This window comes from Barbus barbus (assembly GCF_936440315.1).
Source record: "Barbus barbus genome assembly, chromosome: 33".
Lineage (NCBI taxonomy): Eukaryota > Metazoa > Chordata > Actinopteri > Cypriniformes > Cyprinidae > Barbus > Barbus barbus.
In genome coordinates, this window is record NC_136761.1 from 7,709,531 (window position 1) to 7,733,145 (window position 23,615).

General features: G+C 38.9%; 1 protein-coding gene across 1 annotated transcript in view; it reads left to right on the forward strand.

Moving 5' to 3' along the window:
• Nucleotides 1–23,615, forward strand: part of LOC306853522 (testican-1-like) — a 227,517-nt gene that overhangs the window by 135,101 nt on the left and 68,801 nt on the right. The window contains exon 4 of the mRNA XM_079391005.1: nucleotides 550–621. Within this exon, the coding sequence (XP_079247131.1) occupies nucleotides 550–621 (72 nt within the window). The remainder of the gene's footprint in view (nucleotides 1–549; nucleotides 622–23,615) is intronic.

The following is a 23,615-nucleotide window of genomic DNA, read 5'->3' on the forward strand; positions in this document are numbered from 1 at the left end:
TTCCCATTCTTAATTCTGGAATCAACTCATTACTGTTGGATTCGATTCTTTTGATTAGAGGAACATGTTCACCTCACCTCAGTGTGACTATAGACCTTTTTCCTGAGTAAACGAGGAGCACTGCCATTACGAATTCTAACTTCTGATTGGATGCTCTTCTGTTCCGGTCTCCATAGGAACCCATTCAAATAGTGCCCATCTGTTTTTAATGTATAGCTAACGTCGGCAGCTTCGTGTCATCTACACACTCATTAAACTTTGAGGAGTGAGGCACTGATTTTGATTCTATAATAGGCAGACAGGCACTCTTTGTATGTTCAGGGAAAAAATCAACACACAGGATGGAAAAAAATCCTTGCTTGATTGCGCCTGGTGTGATTTGCTCCATAAGGATCTATTGTTTCGATTCAAAAGCGTCATCCCGCCGAACATTCGTGCCGAATTTTTGCGTTCAGTGTGAAAAGCCCTTAACTGTCGTTGCAGAAACATGAAGGATATTTATGCCTGAGTCTATGCGTATGTGACAGTGATGATATTTGTTTCTTACAGAGAGCGAGTCGAACCCACGGTCAGAACTGAAACCTAAATCACACTCACAGACCAAGAGCAGAACTGCTGACGGTGAGTGAACATCTATCTATCTATCTATCTATCTATCTATCTATCTATCTATCTATCTATCTATCTATCTATCTATCTATCTATCTATCTATCTATCTATCTATCTATCTATCTATCTATCTATCTATCTATCTATCATCTATCTATCTATCTATCTCTCTGTCTGTCTGTATCTAGATCAAACGTTTAGATATACGAATAAAATACAGTAAAAATGTGAATTACAGTTTAAAATAACTGTTTTCTATTTAATTTTTGCCTTTGATTAAAGCTGAATTTTCAGTCTTCAATGTCACATGATCCTTCAGAAATCATTCTAATATGCAAATTTTCTGCTTAAGAACATTTATTATCAGTGTTGAAAACAGTTATGATGCTTCATATTTCTGTAGAAACCGTGATTCATTAAATTTTTTTCAGGATTCTCTGATGAATAAAAAGTTCAAAAGAACAGCATTTGTTTGAAATATAAATCTTTTGTGATAGGCTTGTTGCGATAGATGGTGTTGGCGGTGATACCGGTGTTAAGCCGCAACACCGGTTACGTTACTTGCCCACCATCCCTCACCACCATTTTGATTTTTTTTAATAGTAATAAAAATGATTTAGTCCAGTTAGAGAACAGATGCTACAATTAAAACTGAACGCGGCTGCTCAATGCATCACACCGAATGAATGACAGTCGCGCATCACAGATCAGATTTCATTTATCACCTGAGGAGAGAGAGTCGAGCTGACTGACAAGAGTGAGGTGAAAAAGACAAGACGATGGCGGAAGAGTTTCAAAACTAAATGTAAAAGCGCCTGTTTTAAAAATATTTGGGATTTGGAAAAGCCTGTTGTCCTGCTATTTATCTAAGATGATATTGGAATTTTTTTTTTAACATTCATTTCTCATTTATTTGGATCCACGGTATTTGCAGATTTTTTATTTTATTTAAACTGTGTGATCCCCCCCCCCCCCCCCCCCCCATTATTTTACATCAAGGTGTATGCAGTCCTCCAAACTTTCTTAATTGTTTTGCTAATAAACGTTCTGCGTTATAATTATGTGTTCCTTTTGTATACCTATTTAAAATGTATAAGTTATTTTATATTAGGTATATAGCAGGGTGTATTTTTATTCGTTTTGTTAATAAGTTATACGCTGTAGCTATTTTGTTGTTGTTGCTTGAATTGAATTCAAGCAATTGATGCCGAATTGCTGCTAATTCAGAAGTGAAAGTAAAATGCACACGGAGCTTTTACAAACTATTTAAAACCGAAGGAAAGCTAGAAAAAGAGGGAAATCTCAAACGAAACCCCTCCCCCACCACCACGGTGATACCAGTATTACCGGTGTTGTCACACGTCGATTAACCGGAGGGAAAATTTCCTCACCGTCACAACCCTATTTTGTAACATTAGAAATTAACATTCTGTCAGTTAGGTTCGATTTATCAATCAATTTTGTGTCCTTGATGAATAAAAGTTCTAATTTCTTTAAAAAATAAAATTTAATGGAATGGTTGCAACTGACCAATAATTAAAAATCTGTGCAATACATATTATTAGTTATCATAAATATTATGGCACATATATAGAAAATAAACAGACAGTAATAAGCCAGATTCCAAATTCACAAGAAGATGATAGCTTGACCTTTGACCCTGTGACCCCTGTGCCCTCACAGTCTCTCTCCTGTGTTTCATACGGCTGCATAATTCTTCAACTCTTGTGGTTTCTGTCCTGGTTGCCACAGCAACAGTGAGTCTGACAGTAATTGGGCCACTCTGCTAGAGAGGTGAGGGAGGTGAGCTTTAACCCCCAGGGGTCAGAGTTCACAGTCCCACCTGAAGTGGCTCTGCGTCGCTGTGATTAGACACTTGACCCGCATTCCTCAGAGAGAGGGAGAATAAGTGGGATTTGAATTAAAACGAGCCTGTCCGAGTCGTCTGACCCCTCGTGTCCAGTGGGCAGCCGTAGCGTCTGACAGCCTGCGCGTGTCATGCAGCGTTTGAGCCGCAACGGCTGAATCTGCGCTGGCACGCTGAGCCGGAGTGGCCTCTGGCGCTTCACCTAATTAAGCCGCAGGGAGGCAAACAGCTGGAGTCAGTGAACGAACGGACCTTGAGTTTTCTGCCCATCCTGACGGCTCTAACAGCATCTCATTCATTACTGAAGTGGCTTCCCATTGAGAGTGTACGGTGTCTGAATGATGCCTGACATAGGAAATAATAGTCAGAAAAATCTAATTTTTATGTGTCTGTGTCAAGAGTTTATTTTATAAGTTTGAATGCGTTTTTTTGTCATATTTGATCCATCAGGCTTTTGTGGCTTATAGAGTCTGATATAGTGAGAATATGGAGGAAAAACAGTTCAATGTTTTATTCAGAGGCCCAAACTGAGCACAAATATGCAATTTAGTGCAGATGCTGATATTTATATGGACAAAAAGTATGAAGTTCTGATTGTAGTGCTGTCAAACGCTTAATCGCGATTAATCACATCCAAAATAAATGTGTGGTTTACATATGTGTGTGTACTGTTTATATTGATTATATATATATATACACTCACCTAAAGGATTATTAGGAACACCATACTAATACTGTGTTTGACCCCCTTTCGCCTTCAGAACTGCCTTAATTCTACGTGGCATTGATTCAACAAGGCGCTGAAAGCATTCTTTAGAAATGTTGGCCCATATTGATAGGATAGCATCTTGCAGTTGATGGAGATTTGTGGGATGCACATCCAGGGCACGAAGCTCCCGTTCCACCACATCCCAAAGATGCTCTATTGGGTTGAGATCTGGTGACTGTGGGGGCCATTTTAGTACAGTGAACTCATTGTCATGTTCAAGAAACCAATTTGAAATGATTCGAGCTTTGTGACATGGTGCATTATCCTGCTGGAAGTAGCCATCAGAGGATGGGTACATGGTGGTCATAAAGGGATGGACATGGTCAGAAACAATGCTCAGGTAGGCCGTGGCATTTAAACAATGCCCAATTGGCAGTAAGGGGCCTAAAGTGTGCCAAGAAAACATCCCCCACACCATTACACCACCACCACCAGCCTGCACAGTGGTAACAAGGCATGATGGATCCATGTTCTCATTCTGTTTACGCCAAATTCTGACTCTACCATCTGAATGTCTCAACAGAAATCGAGACTCATCAGACCAGGCAACATTTTTCCAGTCTTCAACCGTCCAATTTTGGTGAGCTCGTGCAAATTGTAGCCTCTTTTTCCTATTTGTAGTGGAGATGAGTGGTACCCGGTGGGGTCTTCTGCTGTTGTAGCCCATCCTCCTCAAGGTTGTGCGTGTTGTGGCTTCACAAATGCTTTGCTGCATACCTCGGTTGTAACGAGTGGTTATTTCAGTCAAAGTTGCTCTTCTATCAGCTTGAATCAGTCGGCCCATTCTCCTCTGACCTCTAGCATCAACAAGGCATTTTCGCCCACAGGACTGCCGCATACTGGATGTTTTTCCCTTTTCACACCATTCTTTGTAAACCCTAGAAATGGTTGTGCGTGAAAATCCCAGTAACTGAGCAGATTGTGAAATACTCAGACCGGCCCGTCTGGCACCAACAACCATGCCACGCTCAAAATTGCTTAAATCACCTTTCTTTTCCATTCTGACATTCAGTTTGGAGTTCAGGAGATTGTCTTGACCAGGACCACACCCCTAAATGCATTGAAGCAACTGCCATGTGATTGGTTGATTAGATAATTGCATTAATGAGAAATTGAACAGGTGTTCCTAATAATCCTTTAGGTGAGTGTATATATATATATATATATATATATATACACATGTAAGTATTTTCAAAATATATACTTTATGTGTGTGTATGACCCTGGACCACAAAACCAGTCTTAAGTCGCTGGTGTATATTTGTAGCAATAGCCAAAAATACATTGCATTTGTCAAAATGATCAATTTTTCTTTTATGCCAAAAATCATTAGGATATTAAGTAAAGATCATGTTCCATGAAAATATTTTGTAAATTTCTTTCCATAAATATATCAAAACTTCATTTTTGATTAGTAATATGCATTGCTAAGAACTTAATTTGGACAACTATAAAGGTGATTACAGATTTTCAAATAGTTGTATCTCAGCCAAATATTCTCCGATCCTAGCAAACCATACATCAATGGAAAGCTTATTTATTCAACTTTCAGCTGCTGTATAAATCTCAATTTCGAAAAATTGACACTTTTTTGGTTTTGTGGTCCAGGGTCACACACACACACACACACATATATACATATCTCTATATATATATATATATATATACACATGCACAGTACACACACACACACACACACATATTATGTAAACAAAAACTTTTATTTTAGATTTGATTAATCGCGATTAAGCATTTGAAAGCATCTGATTGCAATGTAAATATTGATAACAGTATAGCAGATACTTACATAAAATTACATAAGTATCAGTCGTCACTCCATATCTCCAATAATGTGTCCTATTATGATGACATTTAAATGCTTGATTTAATGATCAAATCATATAATGCAATACAATACGATGATTGAGAGATGAACAAATAAAAGTTCATCAAAAGGCTGATGATCATATTTGAGACTCACTGATTAAAAAGAAAAGTCTGGATTATCAAGCAATAATCAAAATAAGCGTTCATTGTAAAATATTAAAGTTATTATCATATTTACTTCGTAAAAGTCAGTAAAGGTTTGACAGCAAAAAGTACGGTGGCCGAGAAGTGCAAAACAAATCACGATTCTGAAAACAAAATAACAAATTACAAATGCAAATGCAAATCTAAAAAACAAAATAACAATTCAGAAAACACAACAACAGTTCTGAAAACATTATAACAAGTAAGAAAACACAACGACAAATCAGACAAACCGGAAGAGGTAGGTATAGTTTGAGACAGCACCATTGCATTGGGAATAGATTACTCACCGCTGACTAGACGAGACATCTGTCAATCAAAGTGTTCAGGAAGAACGAGAAGAAGAACAGCAGAGTCAACTGAAGCACCAGCTCCAGTGGTGCAGATGGTAGATCGTGTGTCAACGTGTTTTTTGACGCTCTCGACCAGGGTTCGATCCCACCTTTTACCGAACTTTTCAAATCTCGTATCGCATGGGAAAGGCATTTATTTTCAAGAAAAATTAAGGAAATAATCAAAATGTTTAAAATAAAGTATCGGGTAGGGTTAGGGTAGGTGTAGGGAGGGCTTTATTGTACCAATAAGGTGGCATCAATTTGAATTAAAATTATAATTTACACTCAATACATTATTATTGCATACAGTTTTTTTTACTACAATACTGAGGTGCAGATAATTGCCACTATTTGCAACAAGTAGTATACATAGCACAAAATCCTGCTATTTTCACTTAGTGTAAATAGGTATCTACACCTAGTGTAAATAGCATCTATTGTTATTTTGCACTTAATTAAATAGCCTCTATCGCTATTTACACAGTGCAAATAGCTGCTGCCTAAAAATATACATGCATGTACATTTACAACACTACTCTGTATTATATTACCTTTGAATCAGAATACAAAAAAAAACTTGTTAACGCTAATGTGAGGGTGTTTCTAATGCAGTGTCTATGGGAGTGATGGTAAATTTGACATAGTTCTGTCAAATAGCGATGGCAGCTAACGTACTTTCACTAAGTGAAAATAGCAGGATTTTGTGCTATGTATACTACTTGTTGCAAATAGTGGCAATTATCTGCACCTCAGTATTGTAGTAACCCTACCCGATACTTTATTTTAAACTTTTTGATTATTTCCTTAATTTTTCTTGAAAATAAATGCCTTTCCGATGCGATACGAGATTTGAAAAGGGAGAAAAAAAAAGTTCGGCAAAAGACGGGATCGAACCTGGGTCAATCGTGTCAAAAAAGACTATGATACGCAATCTACCATCTGCACCACTGGAGCTGGTGCTTCAGTTGACTCTGCTGTCTTCTTCTCGTTCTTCCTGAACACTTTGATTGATAGATGTCTCGTCCAGTCAGCGGTGAGTAATCTATTCCCAAACCAATGTCTCTGTCTCAAACTATACCTACCTCTTCCGGTCTGTCTGATTTGTCGTTGTGTTTTTTGACTTGTTGTTTTGTTTTCGGATTTGTCATTGTGTTTTCTGAATTGTTATTTTGTTTTTTAGATTTTTTTTTTTTTTTTTTTTTTTTTTTTGGCCTGTCAGTAACACAGATAACACATGACAGTACGTATGTGTAGTTATGCTATCATCATTCACAGCCTTTTTTTTTTTTTTTCTTTTTATATTATTTTTTTTTTTATTAATTAATTAATTAAATTTTATATACCCTTTTATTTAACCATACTATGACCGACAAGACCAGGGGACAGAGAAAACAAGAGAGAGAAAAAAAAAAATAATAATAATAATAATAATAATAATAATAATAATAAAAAAATAATAATTATAATTATAATGATAATAATAAAAATAATAATAATAAAAAAAAAAAAAAAAAAAAAAAAGGAATTAGAAAAAAAAAAAAAAAAAAAAAAAAAAAAATTGTGGATAAAGTCAACAGAGAAGGGGGAGAGAGAGAGAGGAAAAAAAAGAGAATGGGGGATAGAGAGAGAGAGGAAAAAACAAAACAAAAAAAAAGACAATTTGCTTCGATACCTGCTGACAAAAAGAGAAAACAACAGAAGACACAACAGAAGACACAACATCAGAGAAACTGCAGCAACAACCAACATCTGTATGAATCACAATAAATTCTAAATGTTAAATGTTATTGAGCAACACGCATAACTAATATTACAAAATAAGTTTTGAAGCAACAGCAGATCAGAACAATGTGTGTCTGTGAGCACCCGTTTTTACACCAATGTGAATGCTTGAGTGTACACCTGTGTGTGTGAGCGCGCTTGTGTTCATAAGGTTCCTCCATGTAAATGTTTAATAGTGTGTGTGTGGGGAACAACAGCCCCATCCCGCAAGGCATGAAGCAGGCATGGAAGAGACCCAGGCCCCAAACATCCGGAGGCCCCCCAGGGCACGGGACCCCCAGGGGAACCACCGCAGGGACAACTGCGGCCCCCACCCAGAAAAGGGCAGAGGAGAGCCCGAAGGTGGGACATCCGACAGCCACAGTGTAGACACCCCAGGGTGCCGTGGCGGCAAGCCCGCAGGCTCCGCCGGCAGCCGACCACACCAGGGCAGACCGAGCCCTGGGCCCGGAGATCCAAGGGCCCCCCACCCCCCAACCGGGGCCCAGCAAGGCCAGTAGGGCCAGGCCCCGCCAAGCGACCGCCGAGAGTGGGCCAGCGCTCACCCGAGCATCCTGCCCCGGCGCGAGAAACCACCAATGCACCGGCGGCATCCTCCACCGGCAGGGCATGGTGGTGGGGTGGGGGTCGACTGAGATGATGAGTGAGGTGGAGTCTAAGGCCCGACCTGACACATAGACGTAGACGAACAAGCACACATATACACAAGCATACGTTCCCACCCTCATGCACGCAACGAATATTCTCACCCTCACCCCACATGTAGACACACAAAAATGGACATGGTACCCACACTCACACTCCCTATATGCACTCTATACTCCTAGATCCAGGCACCACCACCCCCAGAGGGGTAATCAGCGCCCGATCCCGGAGCTGAACCCCCTTCGCTCTGGCGTGGGGACAGGAAGACCACCCCGGTCCCCGCAGCAGCAGAGAAGACCACCAGCCCAGACCCCGACCGGGCGGCCAGCTCATCCTCGCAGCCCCCGGCCCCGGACAGAGAACAGAGAACAGGGGTGTGAGATAAAAAAAAAAAAAAAAAAAAAAAGAGACCCCATGCTTCACCTCACCCGCTCAAATGTAGTGTTGGTGTGTGTTGTTCTAAGGTGCTTTAAAACAGGGGTGCTTTAAAACAGGGGAGGGGCACCCTCCACAAGCTTGTGTCAGCTCGTCCCCTCCCTAGAGCCCTCAATGTCTATGTGCAACTTAAAATTGAGAAGTGGGCACTGGCACCAGAGGGAAGGCTGAATGAACAGACCGCCCTCCGGATGCCATTCAGTGTGCCCACCCCCAAGGCCCTATATGTATGTGTCATGTGACAGTAAGTAATGAGAATGTCTAAGCTGTAATGTGTGATTGAGATGCAGGTGGCCACGAGGAGACAGAGGAGTACCACCTCCCCCGCATCCCAGCGACACACCCGCACCTCAAAACCCTACCTATGTGTTGGTGTGATGGAGCGGGAGAAGTGAAGCCTTAGGGATGGGGAGGAAAGCATCAGAGGGGGCAAAATACCCCCCCCTTCGGAGCCAGCTCCCCCGCTGACCCCCATAGGCACCCCCGTTACCCCAAATCTGCCCAGGGCGGGGGGCCCAGGCCCATCCAGACCAGGGCCCATGGCAGCCCGGGGCGGCCCACCAGACCCCACAGCAGAGGAAAAACTACCCCACCCCATCACTCATTCAACTCCCAGACTACATAAGACAATAAGACACCCAGGTTAGGCCCGTTTTCCCTGCCTCTATTGGATCCCCCCCGCGGAGGCACCGATGCATCGAAGACCCCCACACCAGGGCCGGGCCCAAGCGCATGCACCAACCCATGCTCCCGGCGGCACACCAACCAGGACCCAAGCCCCCCAGGCCCAGCCGTAACCCCAACCGGGAGGCAGAGCGCCCCCAGAACCCCAAGCCCCCCCCGGACCAACCCTGGAATAGTGCAGCCGCCAGGCCGGCAACCTACGTCCGCCGGCACAGGCATCCCCAGTAGCGCCGCATGCAGCCGCCAGAAAAACAGCACCCAAGAGTCACCAATACCCCATCCAGGCCAAGATCGCAGCCCCAGCGCCGAACCCCCCAAGAAACCCACCCCCAGGGAACTCCCAGATGCCCCAAGCCCATATGGCCACCCCAACAGCAAAAACCACAGCCGGACAGAATCAGGACCCCCACTCACACTAGGTGATGGAGCTGATCAAAGGAGTCCAGAGAGATTGATCTAATGTGGCAGCAGAAGCTGTGTCAAGACTAATATAATCCCACAAATAATTTCTATATTGGTTGATATTAAGATTATTTTTATTTTTCCAGTTCATGAGGACAGTCTTCTTAGCAATGCATAGGGCAGTGAAAGCCATGTGGATTGTGTTACCTTCTGTAGTGACACCATCTAGGTCGCCCAACAAGCAGACTGAAGGAGAGGCTGGAATAGAGCATTTAAGACACTTTGATAAATCTTCACAAATCCTGTACCAGTACCTCTGAACAGGTGGACAGAACCATAGAGCGTGGATGTAATTGTCAGGTGTATTGCCTTGACAGTGTGAGCAGTTGTTAGAAGCTGTAAGACCCATCCTGAACATCCGATGACCTGTGTAGTGCACTCTATGCAGGATTTTGTATTGTATTAATTGTAAACCAGGATTTCTAATCAGTTCAAAGGTTTTTAAACATATCTGAGACCAGAAATTATGGTCCCAGTTTACTGCTAGATCTGCCTCCCATTTTGCAATAGGAAGTGATACTGATTCATCTATTTTGGAAAGTGTCCTGTATATTTTAGACATTAATTTGGGGGTTTTGAGATTAAGAAAATCTGCCACACTTGGTGGTATTTGTAATTTGATATGATTAGATTTAAATTTCCCTTTTACAATAGATTTAATTTGTTGATATTCTAAAAATCTGTTTTTGTTAATCCCATATTGTTTAACTAATTTGTCAAAGGGAATAAAGTCTGTCCCTTCTAATATATGTTCCAGGTATTTAATACCTTTACAACTCCAATCTGTGAGGTTCATCATATTATTGTTTAGTAATATGTCAGGATTGTTCCAGATGGGGGTACGTTTGCATGGGATTAGTGAAGACTCAGTCATTTTTAGAAACTCCCACCATGCTGTCAGAGAAGAGCTGATACTGATGCTTTTGAAGCATACGTGTCGTTTGATGATCAAGCTAATGAATGGCAGATCCGAAATCTCTATATTATTGCATAATGCCTGTTCTACATCTAGCCAAGGCTCATCTAAGAGGGTGTGTTTTAACCACCCTGAAATGTGTTGAAGCCTGTTGGCTAAGAAATAGTGGTGAAAGTTAGGTAGATCTAGTCCTCCTTTATCCTTGGTCTTTTGTAGCGTTTTTAAGCTAATACGCGGGGGTTTACCTTTCCAAAGGAATTTAGAGATGGAGGAGTCCAGAGATCTAAACCAGTCAGGTGATGGTTTGCTCGGGATCATTGCAAATAAATAATTAATTCTTGGCAAAACCATCATTTTTATTGAGGCGACTCTTCCCATGAGTGATATGGGTAGAGACTTCCATCTGGTTAGATCATCTTCTACCGTCTTTAAAAGTGGGATGTGGTTTAATTTAATCAAATCTGTCAGCCTAGGAGAAACATTAATACCTAAATATTTAATATTTCCAGATTGCAGTGGAGTGGAGGAATTCTGGAAGGAGCAATTAATTGGAAGAACTGTTGATTTTAACCAGTTTATTGAATAATCTGAGACTCTTGAGAAAGAGTTTATTAATGTAATTACCTCAGAGAGAGTGGTTTGTGAATGCTGAAGAAAAAGTAACACATCATCTGCGTAAAGACTAACTTTATGTTCTACATTCTTGCATTTAATGCCTTTAATCACTGTAGCCTGTCTAATTGCTGCTGCTAGTGGTTCAATAAAAACTGCAAACAGTGAGGGGGAGAGGGGGCATCCCTGCCTGGTGCCCCTCTTAAGAAAGAAGCTAGAGGATGTTTGGCCATTTGTCCTGACACATGCTGTTGGAGAGTTATATAATATTTTTAACCAGTTTATGAAAGAGTTTCCAAAACCAAATTTGTGTAAAGTTGCAAATAGAAAATTCCAGTTAACCCTATCAAAAGCTTTTTCTGCATCTAGAGACAATATTGTAATTTGAAGGTTTCTATTGCATGAATAGTCTATCAAGTTAAGTAACCTATGTGTATTTGTTGAGGAGTGCCTCCCTTTTATGAAACCAGTTTGGTCGGAATGAATTATGAGAGGGGTTATCTTCTCTATTCTTTTTGAGATAGCTTTGCAGATTATTTTAGTGTCCACATTAATAAGGGATATTGGACGATAGCTGGTAGGCAATACAGGGTCTTTGCCTGGTTTTAGCAAGAGACTAATGTTGGCAGAATTCATATTTGGTGGAAGTCTACCATTTTCCTTGGTTTCCTGCAACATTCTGTAGAATGTTGGTGACAGAATTACCCAGAATTCTTTATAGAATTCTGCTGGAAAGCCATCTGGACCTGGAGCCTTTTTATTGGGCATACTGTTCAAGGCTTCCTGAAGTTCATCTGATGTCAGTGGAGAATCCAATGTCATCGCTTGATTTTCTGATAATTTCGGAAGAGTTATATTGTCAAGAAATTGGTCAATTTCGTCTTTAGATGGGTTTATCTGTGGAGAATATAAAGATTTGTAAAAGTCCCTGAAAGTGTTGTTTATTCTTTCAGGGTCATATACTGTATCCCCAGTTAAATCTTTAACAGCACATATAGTTGTTTTTTCTTTATTTATTTTTAACTGGTTCGCTAGGAATTGACCTGATTTGTTACCATATTCAAATTCTTGCCAGCGAAGTCTTTGTGCTAAGAATTGGGTTTTTTTATTAATAATTTCATTTAATTCTAGTTTTGCTTTACGTATTTTTTTCAGCATGTTTTTTAGATTTGCATTTGCGTTTGTAATTTGTTATTTTGTTTTCAGAATCGTGATTTGTTTTGCACTTCTCGGCCACCGTAAAAAAGTCCCATTAAGCATGAGCTGACGCATGAGCTCAATTATACTAACAGACATTTTGCTTGTTATAAAACTCTAAACTATCAATCAGATGACAGAAGGCATGTGGTAGATTGTGTGCAACAGTTTTTTTTACAGCAGTTTTTATCATGTTGATAATTTAGGCCATAGACATTCATGTTCAGTCAGCTTTTTTTTTTTTTATCAACATGAAATGTTGATCACAACCCATTCTACTTCTATAATGTGACTTGAGTCCTATTAAAGTGTAAAATGTTTGGCATCTGATTTTGTCCACAAGGAATTGATTGTGTGGTGAAAAATGTGTCTCCATTTCACAGGTAGGAGTTGGTGACGTTAGCTGAAAAGGAAAGGCATTATTATATTGATGAAATATTAAAATATTTCCTCTGCAACAACATGTACCATAGAAACAGCCACAGTAAGATCAGGATCATACTGTAGGTTAATTTTGATTTCACATTGACTTTAATAGTCAAGACTCGCTCTTCTAGTTCACATATACACAATTCTGTCTCATCTACAGTTTTCACCCTTTGATTGCTTGATTCAAACCAGTTTGCTATAGCAAAGACTAAGTGCTTTACTTTTGTCACATTTTATTGTCACAATGGTTTTACCACCAAAACAAACAAGCTCAAATGGCAAGAGAAAGCAATGATAAATGCATTATTGTCTCATAGATGAATCGCATGTCATGCAAACCGAATCCAACAGCTTTCACAACAACCAAACAAACTCTGGTCTAGTGTGAAGGGTCTGACCTGAGGAAGAGGAAGCTGAGGTGAGTGAGTGTTTTTAGAGCAAAAATTATACAACTCGTAATGCCGTGGGCCAAAACGCTTTCATCTGCACTGCTCTGCAAATGAACGGCACCAGCTGAGCCAACATGAACGCGAGCTGTTTTTCCAGCATTTTAGGGAGTACTTCGTCATGTCTGAGCCAAAATGGCCGCCGGGCGGCGGTGAAAGCCAGCTGGGATGTACAGCTGCGATTGGGCCAATATGGCTGCAGGACAGGTATCAAAGTCTTTGGGGACGGACGGTGCATTTTCAGCCAGGATGGCTTGCGGCTGCAGATATGTCCTTTTTTCAGTGAAACGCTGGAAAGGAAACTGGGCTGTGGACGCCGACTCGCCTCTGTCACCGCCCCAATTAGAGCTGACGTGCCGAGAGGAGAGAACAACGGATGAAAGAGACGAGTGTTTTTTACTGCAGTAATTCCCACCGCAATTCATCACAAAGACAAGATCCCCTTTCCTCCTCTTGTGAAGGAGAGAGTGAAAACAGACGCTCTGAGCGGAGCTGCAGTGGCCCTAATATGTCGTTTTTGCTGAGACCGTCGCTGTGTGAAACTGCCCTCTGACAGCAGAGAGACTCGCCCTCACAGCCACAACAACAAAAGAGCAGTAATGACACATCAAATAAAACCAAACAACTTGCGTTTATTTGCCATCTAAGGCAACAGTGTTACATAATTAGTTGTGTTTTTTCTTAGGAGTAACACAATAATGTAACATTCCCCCAAACACTGAAAACACTACAATTAATATTCATGAGTCAGTTTTATTCACATTGTTGCTATGCCTTTATATAATAGATACCTTGTGTATATAAATATACAATCTATTATTAATTAGCTTATGAATGTACCATAAAATTAATTTTTTTTATTTGCTATTTCTGTAAGTTACATAATTACGACTATAGAGGGCAACAAATGACTGTAGTTGAGATTCATTCAATTTATTTGTTCAAAAACATTGATTCATTCAGGAACAAAAAAAGTGAGTGGGTTATTGAAGCATTCATTCAACCGATTCTTTCTAAAGCATCCATCAAATACACTACACTCTAAAAAATAAATGGTGCTATATAGCACTAAAAGTGGTTCTTTGGCCCGTGATCATAGGGGAACCACTTTTGGTGCTGTATAGTACAAAATCTTGGTGCTCAGTGGTTCTTTTCACTGCTACCATATACAGAACCTGTTAAGCTCCTGTATGGTTCTTCAGCAGTTCTTCAGTGGTTCTTTGGGGTGATTAAGGTGCTATATAGCACCACTGCTGTACAAAGAACCTGTTAAGCCCCTTTAAAGGTTCTTTACAAGCCAAAGAACCATTGTTGGTGCTGTTTAGCACCATTTTTGTTAAAGAAATACAATGCAATATGGCACCTCTTATGGTTCTACATGGCACCATTTGACAATGGTGCTGTACAGCACCTTTAAAGATATGGTTCCCCTATAATTACGAGCCAAGAACAAATTTTAGCGCTATATAGCACAATTTTTTTTAGAATGTAATCAAAGCAAATAGACTACCAGTCAAAAGTTTTTGAATAGATTTTTTTAAAGAATTCTCTTCTGCTCACCAGTTGTAAAGTGTAAGTCATTGAATTGTTCACTCAACTGATTTGTGTAAATCATTTACTGAACTGATTCTTTCAAAAACACAAATTCATTCGAGAACAAAACAAGCGAGTCACTGAGTCATTCACGCAACCGAATCGTTCAAACACAACTAGAACTGATGAACCGATTCGGTCAAAAACAGTGATTCATTGAGAGCGCCATTCTGTTCTTCGGTTAGTGCTGTTGTGAGTTTGTTTGGAACTACTGCCACAGGTGGAGTGAAAATACACAAAGTAACTGGCAATATTGTGTCAAAAATGTAAGTTACTCAGTTTAACTACATCTTTATTGAATTGTGCAGCAATATCACACTCGCAATGGTGCTTGTTGGCCTGCATGTCAACACGACTGTCTAATATGTGTGCTCTCTTGTTTTCTTGCATGCAGTTAAAATGATCATGCCGTTGTGTTTGTGGTTTGAGAGAGTGAGGGATGACAGGAGTGTGACAGGGCAGATATGCAGGAAGAGCTAATCCACGTCTCTCGGGCAGTTGAGGGCGTTCTGGATTCTTCTGTGGTGTTTAGAGTCTCTTTGAGCGCTGTCAGCAACACACACACATACACACACACACTGTCCTCCACTAACCTCCTCTCCTCTCTGCCTCTTTTCTCCTCTGCATCGCTCTCTTGCTCATCCCATCTGAGTTTCTAAACGCCCTCAGTGCACTGTGACTGTGCTTCACACACAATACATGGGGATGTACTAAAACAAACTGTTTTGTTTTATAGGAAACTAATGGTAATGTATACCTGATAACTGCATATAATGATATAACTGCAAAAACTGCATATAATGATAACCGTTTAAGAATCGTTAAGAAATAAGGTAAATTTAAATGCATATTATAAGAAAATTAAAGTGTTTTTTTGACCTTGCATGCATGTAAACCTGTTGTTGGGGATTCCCAAAACCAAATTATGAACCTTTCAAATAGCATAATAGGGGCACTTTAATATGCAGTGTCATACAGGAGAGCCTGCAAAAGACTCAAGACAAGCGAAACGCATCTAGCGCATGTTTACATAGAAAATAATGGAAAAGCTATGGAATCCTGTTTCCACTGCAGAATAAAATAAAAAATGGTAATTCTGACTTTTCATCTCAGAATTGCCAGTTTAATTTCTTACGATTCTGTGTACAAACATGTAGCTACAAATTACTTTTATGTAATTTTTTACATTATTCGCCTTGATGTATGTATTATCATGTACATATCTTCAAATGAGAACCCAACACAGTACCAGTATTGTTCATTATAAAGTAAGATGCTGAATTCGGTAAATTTTTCCAACCGAAAACCACAGCTTATCCAATCATTAACCATTAACTTATAAGATTAGAATATTAAATTAGTAATAAATAAAAATTGAATGGACCCGTTAAAAATACAAACAAGTATATTATTTTTCCATGGGTTTATTTTAGCGTGCAAACAGCAGCATACAGAACAGAGCAATAACAGAACCTCGATTCACATCGCCAAATTATCACACACCTGCAGCACTTCTGAGAACAGAATCAAATCATTGAAATAAAAATAATAAAATAAATAGGACTACACAATTTTTTTTTTCACTTAATTAATTAACATAATTAACAAAATAAGATGACAAAATGAAAACACATACTGAATCCTTCTATGCACTTTGAAGAACTGGAATATTCTTGATTTTTCTTTCTTTCTTTCTTTCTAATCCGTTCAGAATTTGAATAAATTCGCTCACGGATTCACTCTCTCATAACCATTTATCCAATATTGCCACTTGCCACTGTAATGCGTTTATTACGTCAGTTAACTAAGTGAAAGTGGAGCAGGTAAAAGTAAACAAAAATGTCCTTAACATGATGTACATATTTAGGTCTCTGCATTTCACGGTTATTTTAATACATTGCATAATATTACCATAAACTGCGCAGACCCCACCAAAATGCAAAATTACAAAGATAACCGAGCATAATAGCAGAATTGGCAATTTAGCAAATACATAAACAGCCAGAGTGAGATTTACCAGTCAAACATTGAGACAAATATTATATTAGTCTGCTGAATATGAGAAATGCTCAGCCATTTGACTGCATAAACATAGAAATGGGATTCAGTGCAATTAACAACAGAGCCAATAATTCGCAACACAAAGCACATAAACTGTTTATTCTCATTGTGAACCTGTTTTTAATGTTGCCTTTTTCTCTGTAATTTTGTTGAGGGTTTTTGAGGATGAGGGCGTCACAACCTGTCCATTCTGACATCTGTCTGATCTGACTTTGTCCTACTGACAGATGAATTTGTCTAAAATACTGAAGTTTCATTGTTGGTTAGTTGGATTTATTATTCGTGATTATCATCCCCTGCAATCTGCAATGAAAAGAGAACTTTTTTTGAATACCATATATCTCTGTTTTTATAATATTAAACGATTCCTTTTTCTGTTCTTTTGAACTTTCTACACTGATAATAATCAGAAATGTTTCTTGAGCAGCAAATCGGTATATTAGAATGATTTCTGAAGGACACTGAAGACTGGAGTAATGATGCTGAAAATTCAGCTTTGATCACAGGAGTTAATTACATTTTAAGATATATTCACATAGTAAATGGTTATTTTAAATTGTAATAATATATAAAAAAAAAAAAATCTGTATTTTTGATAAAAATGCAGACTTGGTGAGCAGAAGAGACTTACCAATATTAAACATAAAATGTGATTGGCTGTGATTGTGCAGTTCACTTGTGCATAATTAATGTGTCTAATGATGGTGTTTGTACAGGAATCATCCAGTAATGACACATATTTGAATTATTTCTTATCTCTCACCGCTGTAAATGTGTCCCTGTCTCTTTAAGACCACGGGAACCTCCTTGAATTCACTGACAGCTCATTTCAGCGCCTCATCTGAGCATTAATTAATCAAACGTCTGCCCACGATTTTAATCTTTTAGTCTTTTTCTCACCATTAAAAGCGACCCTTGGGGAGTGTAGGGTGTCAAATGTGTGACCTGTGACCTGTTTAATCGAGCGTTTCTTTCATCATTGGGTGGCAGAACATTTTAATTAAGTGTTAAATTTTTTTCTTTGCTCTGTTATTTCTGTTTTGTGTTTAGCAGCCTGTTTGAATGTGATTGGATGTTTTCAGTATAATTCCGATCGATCGCTATGGTAGCACATTTCCCGCTCACTCACGTGTGTGTGTACTGTATGGAGTCACGTCTGTATAAGGACTCGCCACACAGGATTTTAAAGACAAGCTCGATGTTTCACCTCAAATGTCAGGATTTTGCTTTTTCTCTCTCTCTCTTTTTTTTTAGCTGGGTTACAGTGTGCTTGACCTTGAGAAAAACCCAGTTCACTGATCCAACATGATAAAGATGTTTAGCTCCAAACGAGAGTGAGAAAGAGGAACAAACTCACACAGACTTTCAATAAAGCAAAAGATGATTACAGTGTTATAGTGATCAAGGGCTTACACACCAGGGTTATAGATAAATACTAAAACCATTAAAAATATTTATATATATATATATATATATATATATATATTAACATATTTCAGATAGTTGCCAGAGCCAGTATTATTTTAATGTCTTTGAGATAATATTATACATTTTTTGGTGTTTTTGTTTTGAATTTGATTTTATTTTGAATTTTAGTAATCTGTGTGTGTCACTTTTAATAGTAGTTGTTTAAATACATTTTTATTTCAGTTTTAGTTTGTTATTTTAGTTCATCAAGTTAAACTAAATAAAAAGGAGAAATTATGTTAATACTTTATTTTATTTTAGTTAACATTTATTTTATTTCAAGTAACAAATACATTTTTTTAAATTGGTTTTAAATTTATTTTTAATTTTTAGTTCAGTTTATACAAATAAAATTAACAAAAAAACGGTATAGACAAAAAATAATAAAAAATGAAGAAATCGCACAAAATGACTAAAACTTTAACTAAAATGAAAAATACAAAAGCTGATTTTATATATATATATATAAGTAAAACATTTCTTAAATATATAAGTTTTTTTATTTTTTTTTTATTTTGATGATTAGAGCTCACGAAACTCAAAAATCCAGTATCTCAAAATACAAACCCGATTCCAAAAAAGTTGGGACACTGTACAAATTGTGAATAAAAACAGAATGCAATGATGTGGAAGTTTCAAATTTCAATATTTTATTCAGAATACAACATAGATGACATATCAAATGTTTAAGCTGAGAAAATGTATCATTTTAAGGGAAAAATAAGTTTATTTTAAATTTCATGGCATCAACACATCTCAAAAAAGTTGGGACAAGGCCATGTTTACCACTGTGTGGCATCCCCTCTTCTTTTTATAACAGTCTGCAAACGTCTGGGGACTGAGGAGACAAGTTGCTCAAGTTTAGGAATAGGAATGTTGTCCCATTCTTGTCTAATACAGGCTTCTAGTTGCTCAACTGTCTTAGGTCTTCTTTGTCGCATCTTCCTCTTTATGATGCGCCAAATGTTTTCTATGGGTGAAAGATCTGGACTGCAGGCTGGCCATTTCAGTACCCGGATCCTCCTTCTACGCAGCCATGATGTTGTAATTGATGCAGTATGTGGTCTGGCATTGTCATGTTGGAAAATGCAAGGTCTTCCCTGAAAGAGGCAACGTCTGGATGGGAGCATATGTTGTTCTAGAACTTGGATATACCTTTCAGCATTGATGGTGCCTTTCCAGATGTGTAAGCTGCCCATGCCACACGCACTTATGCAACCCCATACCATCAGAGATGCAGGCTTCTGAACTGAGCGCTGATAACAACTTGGGTTGTCCTTGTCCTCTTTAGTCCGGATGACATGGCGTCCCAATTTTCCAAAAAGAAATTCAAATTTTGATTTGTCTGACCACAGAACAGTTTTCCACTTTGCCACAGTCCATTTTAAATAAGCCTTGGCCCAGAGAAAACGCCTGCGCTTCTGGATCATGTTTAGATATGGCTTCTTTTTTGACTTATAGAGTTTTAGCCGGCAACGGCGAATGGCACGGTGGATTGTGTTCACCGACAATGTTTTCTGGAAGTATTCCTGAGCCCATGTTGTGATTTCCATTACAGTAGCATTCCTGTATGTGATGCAGTGCCGTCTAAGGGCCCGAAGGTCACGGGCATCCAGTATGGTTTTCCGGCCTTGACCCTTACGCACAGAGATTGTTCCAGATTCTCTGAATCTTTGGATGATATTATGCAGTGTAGATGATGATAACTTCAAACTCTTTGCAATTTTTCTCTGAGAAACTCCTTTCTGATATTGCTCCACTATTTTTTGCCGCAGCATTGGGGGAATTGGTGATCTTCTTGCCATCTTGACTTCTGAGTAGGTCTGGGTATCGAGTTCGATACTTTTTAGGCACCGACCGAATTGCCTCGATACTACCGAGTATCGAAAAACGTCTTGTCGTTCGGTACCAAATTTCGATACTTAAGGGGTTAATCTCATCACCATCAGTGAGCCAATAATCCTTTAGCACTAGGTGTGTTTGACTAGAAGTGGCGCGGCGCTGATTGATCAGTGTTTGACATCCGCAAAAGCGTTTCGAAAGCGCACGGAGCAGTCCGCTCTTTAAATCGCGCTGTTTGTTTATTATACACAGACTGAAGCGCGCGTGACGCTCGCGGTCATTTCAGCGTCTGCCGCCTCTCTAAATGAGGACATAAACACATGAACAACATCTCCAGACCTGCTCTGAGAGTCACTTCATGAGCATTTTACCGTTTGATTCGAGTAAAACTAGCGTCATATCATATACACACAGAACTGTAAAGGTATTCCAGACAACCCGTCAAAATAAAAGTTCGGTTTAACTTGGAAGACTGCTGCAGAAATATATTAATATTGTTCAGCAGACAGCACTGCTAATACTAGGCTACTATTAAAATTAAAACTTTTTTTTTTTTAGTAATGATCACACAACAGTTATTCCATGTTTTAATTTTAATAGTAACCCCCCTTTGTTTGCCAAAATAAATAAACTTTGATTTTCAATAATTTAAAGAGAAATTAAATTAATGTTTTATGTCTTCATTTGAAAACCAGATACAGAATTTCTGAGGAAAAATAAAACATTTCATAAGGCTATTTTAAGAATAAATTTAAATAAACTAAGTTGTTATTATCCATTCAAATAATTAGACATACTACACCAGAATTTAATAACAATAAAACATATGGTGAAAGAAAATAAAACACCCACTTATGAAAGTGGATGAAGATTTAAAATTTCTTGAAGTCTTTAACAACCTAGAAATGATGATTCTGTCTGAGCTATGTGTTTTAAAATGAACACACACTAATGTAAACGTAGCCTAACAGATGTGTAAACTGAAAACTATTTGAACTTTATTAAAATAATTTATTTATTTATTGTGTTGGATATATTTTGTTCCTTTTGTGCAGTGGCTCAGGAGATGAGGCTTTGAGTCTGTATAAATATCAACAAGCTAAAAAAAATAGTTTTTTGAGATAATGTAATCTTATTAAAACTGATTTCATAAAACTGGTATCGAAAAAAGTATCGTTCAGGAACCGGTATCGAACTCAAGGTATCGGTATCGGTATTGATATCGAAAATTTTTGAACGATACCCAGCCCTACTTCTGAGAGACACTGCCACTCTGGGAGGCTCATTTTATACCCAATCATGTTGCCAATTGACCTAATAAGTTGCAAATTGGTGCTCCAGCTGTTCCTTATATGTACATTTAACTTTTCCAGCCTCTTATTGCTACCTGTCCCAACTTTTTTGGAATGTGTAGCTTTCATGAAATCCAAAATGAGCCAATATTTGGCATGACATTTCAAAATGTCTCACTTTCAACATTTGATATGTTATCTATATTCTATTGTGAATAAAATATAAGTTTATGAGCTTTGTAAATTATTGCATTCCTTTTTTATTCATAATTTGTACAGTGTCCCAACTTTTTTGGAATCGGGTTTGTATTAGAATATTTCATAAAATCAATCAAAAAAAGTTTCACAACAGAAAAGTTCAAGTTCTTTAAACTAAAGTATGCTCATTTATGCACTCAATACTCGTGAAAATGTCCCATAAATTCCATATGAGGTTCAGGTCATGTTGGCTGGCCAATCAAGCACATTAATATCATGGTCAGAAAACCACTTGGAAGTGGTTTTGGCACTGTGGGCAGGTGCTAAAGTCCTGCTGGTAAAGGAAATCTCCGTAAAGCTTGTCAGCAGATGGAAACATAAAGTGCTCCAAAATCTCCTAGTAGACGGCTGCATTGACTTTGAACTTGATAAAACACAATGGACCAATAGCAGCAGATTTCACAGCACCCCAAATCATAACTGACTTCAGAAACTTCACACTGGACTTCAAGCAGCTTGGATTCTGTGGCTCTCCAGTCTTCCTCCAGACCTTGATTTCCAAATGAAAAGCAAAATTGACTTTTATCTGAAAAGAGGACTTTAGACTTTGGAGCAACAGTCCAGTTCTTTTTCTCCTTAGCCCAGGTAAGATGCTTCTGATGTTGTTTCTGTTTCAGAAGTGGCTCGGTGGCCCTTTTCCTGAAGATGTCTGAGCGTGGTGACTCTTAATGCACTGACTCCAGCTTCAGTCCACTCCTTGTGAAGCTCTCCCAAGTGTTTGAATCGGCTTTATTTGACAGTATTCTCAAGCTTCCTACCCAATTTCTTCCTTCCAGTCAACTTTGCATTTAATATGCTTTGATACAGCACTATGTGAAAGCCACCCCTTTCAGTAATGACCCTCTGTGACTTACCCTCTTTGTGGAGGGCATCAATGATTGTCTTCTGGACCATTGCCAAGTCAGCAGTCTTCTTCATTATTGTGGTTTTTGAGATACCCGGAATTTATACTGTAGGGATGGTCATTTAATGAAGCTCAAATGTAAATATTCTAATATTTTGAGATACTGGATTTTCTTGACTTTCTTGAGCTATAAGCTCTAATCATCAAAATTAAAACAAAACAAACAAACAAAAAGCTTTTGAAATGTTTTGCTTTACATGTAATGGATCTAGAATATATGAAAGTTTCACTTTACAATAAAAAAAGAACTTTTTCACGATATTCTAATTTTTTTAGATGCACCTGTATATATTATACTGTAATAATATCTCATTGATACTAAAATGCTGGTACACAACCTTCAGTAAAATGGCAGCAAGATCAACATTCTTAAAAATAAAGGTGCTTCAAATGTCGGGTCTCGGGTCTGATCACCTGTTCTTTGCTGTCTCTGTGTTCATGTGTTGTGCACGTGGCATTGTTTTGACAGCTCGCCACGTGCGCATTGTCAGCGTGATTGTTTCCCCGCCCTCCTTGTTTCTCTGCTCGTTAGCTCATCTTGCATTCACACCAGGTTCTAGTCATCTCATTAGCTTCCCCTTTATAGCTCCCCTTGTTACTCTGTCTTTTGTCAGACTGTTATGGTATTTCCCACTGCTCTGACTGTCTTGATTGTGTATCGCTTACCTGTCTTGTCTTGTCCCGTTCAGGCTCCAGTGCTCGTAGCTGCTAGTGTGTTATCCTGCTTCTATCTGTGTGCATTCAAGTTATCCGTGGACTCTCTCCGGCTGCCGCCGTACCCGGGTCTCTGCCAGCTCAGTTGAGGCACGCTCCAGCCGCCGCTATCCACCCTTCGGTGCGGTAGGAATTCCTGATCCACGCAAGCTGTCTCCGGGAGCGCTCCACGCTCGTTATTTTCTGTTCAATAAAGCCTCTGTTGTACCCGCATCTGAATCCAGCCTATTCCCTGACAGAACAGTCTGACCAACGATGGATTCA